The 3,308-nt window shown below is 41.3% G+C and overlaps 1 protein-coding gene across 1 annotated transcript; it reads left to right on the top strand.

The window, feature by feature from the left end:
• The first annotated feature begins 555 nt into the window (after positions 1 to 555).
• Positions 556 to 3,064, top strand: LOC117293513 (protein starmaker-like). Its single transcript, XM_033775861.1, has 3 exons — positions 556 to 675; positions 1,949 to 2,089; positions 2,546 to 3,064. The coding sequence occupies exons 1-3, from the start codon at positions 556 to 558 to the stop codon at positions 3,062 to 3,064; spliced, it is 780 nt and encodes a 259-aa protein (XP_033631752.1).
• The last annotated feature ends 244 nt before the right edge of the window (positions 3,065 to 3,308 follow it).

The following is a 3,308-nucleotide window of genomic DNA, read 5'->3' as shown; positions in this document are numbered from 1 at the left end:
TGTCACATAACATGGTTGATGTACATACATAAAAAACTTACATTTACATGTGAACTGTTTGTGAAGAAAGGGTAACTGACTTTACAAATTTGTACATATATAATGTTATCATTGTTACGTAGTGGGCTATCAAGATCATTAAAGCCCAAGAGATAAGCTTAATGAACGCACAAATAACGCAGGCTTCCAATCCCACAAAAAGCTCATGTCTACATTTGGTTAGCTCTATTTAAATGAAATAAAATGGCATTATGATTCTAATTATACCTTGCACCATTGTACATGTATACATGTGGCTGTAGTCAGTAGATAGTCTGCCACAGTCACCCTTTGGGGAGTCAAATCGCACATTCAGTTTACCATCATCTTCATCATCATGCTCTGTATCAATCATGGGGGACGTAGAGCCGCCCACAGCTGTGATTGCCACAGCTGCGGTGCCTGACACTCTGACTAGAAGTTTATATCCAGCTGACACACCCAGGTGCTGACACACCTTGGTCTCTTCCATGGCTGGGATCCTCCCCATGCGTCAACGCTTAGCTTGAGGGCCACATGAGGGAGCTGTCTGACATGACCAAAGAGGAAATGACATCTCTGGGAGATGGTTACGCGAATGTCCTGAATGCCGGTGATTCAATTGATAGTAAGCGTGCAAACACTGCGCCGCTTAAAGTGTGCATTACACTGTAAACCACTCAGGGATATGACTCCCAAAATGGTGCAACATGGATTATTGGATTGATGACGCCTGGTTAATCTGTCCAAAACTTATTCAAAGTAGCCTGATTTCCTTACAAGTGGACAAACTATGTAACATTATTCTGCCCAAGTCAATATTTAAAGTTTAAAGAATTGACGTTGTTATTACTAGCCACAATAGAAATATTTTGTAACTTTTGTGTAGTTTTCATACTTATGCTGTTTGATAGTATTATTTGACATAATATAACACCCAAGCAGATCCTTGCCATTTGATTGGAGGATTGTCCGTCAAGTGTTGGGCAAATAAAAGTACTTTTGCACGCTACGTCACTGGGCGTGCGTTTTCATGCTCCTTTCCGCTTGAATGATTAACATATAAAAGCTGAGCTGCGTATCTGGCTTCATAAACCCATGGAAGCATGTGCCTGATGGTTGAACTATTCCCAAACATGCCCAGAAAACATCAAGCAATTTCTAGAGAAAACCCTATACAAATCAGAAGAAAACAGAAAAGCAAAAAAGTTAAATGATAAGTAAACCTACAATGTCAACATTGTTGTGTCCAAACTTAATTGTCTTATAATGAAATTTTTCTGGAAAATTCTGAAATTGGTCGAGAAAACCTATTATTCACTGAAAATTAGGAAGACTCTCTATTTTCCTCTTAAACAAAAAAAGTCAACACTTTTTGCTTGAAGAGCCTTGTCTTTTGTTTGTTTCCATGAGACTAAGGGGCTACTTCAGCATGCCTGGGTGCAGAGTTTTTTGTGTAAATTTTGGAATTGATATTATACAATGTTGCATTGAGCTTAGATTATACTCAATCTCATACTTAGTAACATAAATTAGTCTTGATAATGTGGTTTAAATATTTGTTTAGAATGTTTCATTAGATTAAAGTTTCACATACCAATGAACTTTGCATTTGTTTTATATCTTGAATAAAATGATTTTTTAATTGTGCAATTGTCAAAGTTGCATAAATGATTTGAATTTTGATATTGGTTTGTTGTCTATTGTTTTGCCAAACACACCTATTACCGACATCTGCAGTCTGGAGACGTTAGTTCCAGGTTTTGGGTTTTGTTCCAAGCTGAAGCAGCTGACCTCATCCTCTAGCTAGATGGTGTCTGCTAGTTTTATTATAATATTGAGAGTTAACTCTACTTGTATAGAAATAGAAAATGATACCTTGCTTACGGGCGCAAACACCATGATCTTTTTTAGTCTTTTTTTTTCCAAGGACTTGGACTCAGACCCCAAGGACTTGGACTCGGATCACAAGGACTTGGACTCGGACCCCAAGGACTTGAACTTGGACTCGGACCAGACCCCCAAGGACTTGGACTTGGACTTGGACTCTGCCCATAAGGACTTGAACTTGGTTGGACCACAAGGACTTGGACTCGGACCATAAGGACTTGAACTTGGACCCGGGACCATAAGGACTTGAACTTGGACTCGGATCACAAGGACTTGAACTTGGACTCGGACCATAAGGACTTGAACTTGGACTCGGAACACAAGGACTTTGACTTGGACTCAGACCCCAAGGACTTTGACTTGGACTCAGACCCCATGGACTTGGACTTGGACTCGGACCATAAGGACTTGGACTTGGACTCGGAACACAAGGACTTTGACTTGGACTCAGACCCCAAGGACTTGGACTTGGACTCGGATCATAAGGACTTGAACTTGGACTTGGACCCATGGACTTGGACTTGGATCACAAGGACTCGAACTTGGACTCAGACCATAAGGACTTGAACTTGGACTCGGAACACAATGACTTGGACTTGGACTCAGACCCCAAGGACTTGAACTTGGACTCGGATAGGACTTGGACTCGGACCATAAGGACTTGGACTTGGACTCAGGTCACAAGGACTTTGACTTGGACTCAGACCCCAAGGACTTTGACTTGGACTCAGACCCCAAGGACTTGGACTTGGACTCGGACCATAAGGACTTGAACTTGGACTCGAAACACAAGGACTTTGACTTGGACTCAGGTCACAAGAACTTGAACTTGGACTCGGACCATAAGGACTTGGACTTGGAACACAAGGACTTGAACTTGGACTCGGACAATAAGGACTTGAACTTGGACTCGGAACACAAGGACTTTGACTTGGACTCAGGTCACAAGGACTTGAACTTGGACTGGGACCATAAGGCCTTGAACTTGGACTCGGACCATAAGGACTTGGACTTGGACTCGGAACACAAGGACACGAACTTGGACTCTGACCTCAAGGACTTGAACTTGGACTCGGACCCCAAGGACACGAACTTGGACTCGGACCACAATAATAAAATAATAATAATCAAAACAAGCTGTTATATAGCACAATAAAAAAAAATGATCAATGCGCTTTACACACAAACAATAGCAAATATAATACACTAGAATAAATAATTTGGAGGTTGTGATTGAAAGCTAAAACTGTTGGAGAGGACCTTAAGGTATGTGGTAATTTGTTCCAGAGAGTTGGCACTGTTCCAGAGAGTTGGCGCGAAAACACTTAAAGATGGCACAAACTGCGTCATCATGAACCTTATTAGGATTGACAATTATGTAAATCTGCACGTCATCTGCA

Source organism: Asterias rubens, chromosome 8 (genome assembly GCF_902459465.1).
Source record: "Asterias rubens chromosome 8, eAstRub1.3, whole genome shotgun sequence".
NCBI lineage: Eukaryota > Metazoa > Echinodermata > Asteroidea > Forcipulatida > Asteriidae > Asterias > Asterias rubens.
The sequence above is the reverse complement of the archived record's forward strand: the minus strand, read 5'-3'. Positions and strand labels throughout refer to the sequence as shown.

Coding starts and splice junctions, on each gene's coding strand:
- LOC117293513 (XM_033775861.1), top strand. CDS start 556: ATGAGGGAGCTGTCTGACATGACCAAAGAGGAAATGACATCTCTGGGA. Junction 676..1,948: donor CAAACACTGCGCCGCTTAAA/GTGTGCATTACA, acceptor TTTTTTTCCAAG/GACTTGGACTCAGACCCCAA. Junction 2,090..2,545: donor CCCATAAGGACTTGAACTTG/GTTGGACCACAA, acceptor GGACTCGGATAG/GACTTGGACTCGGACCATAA.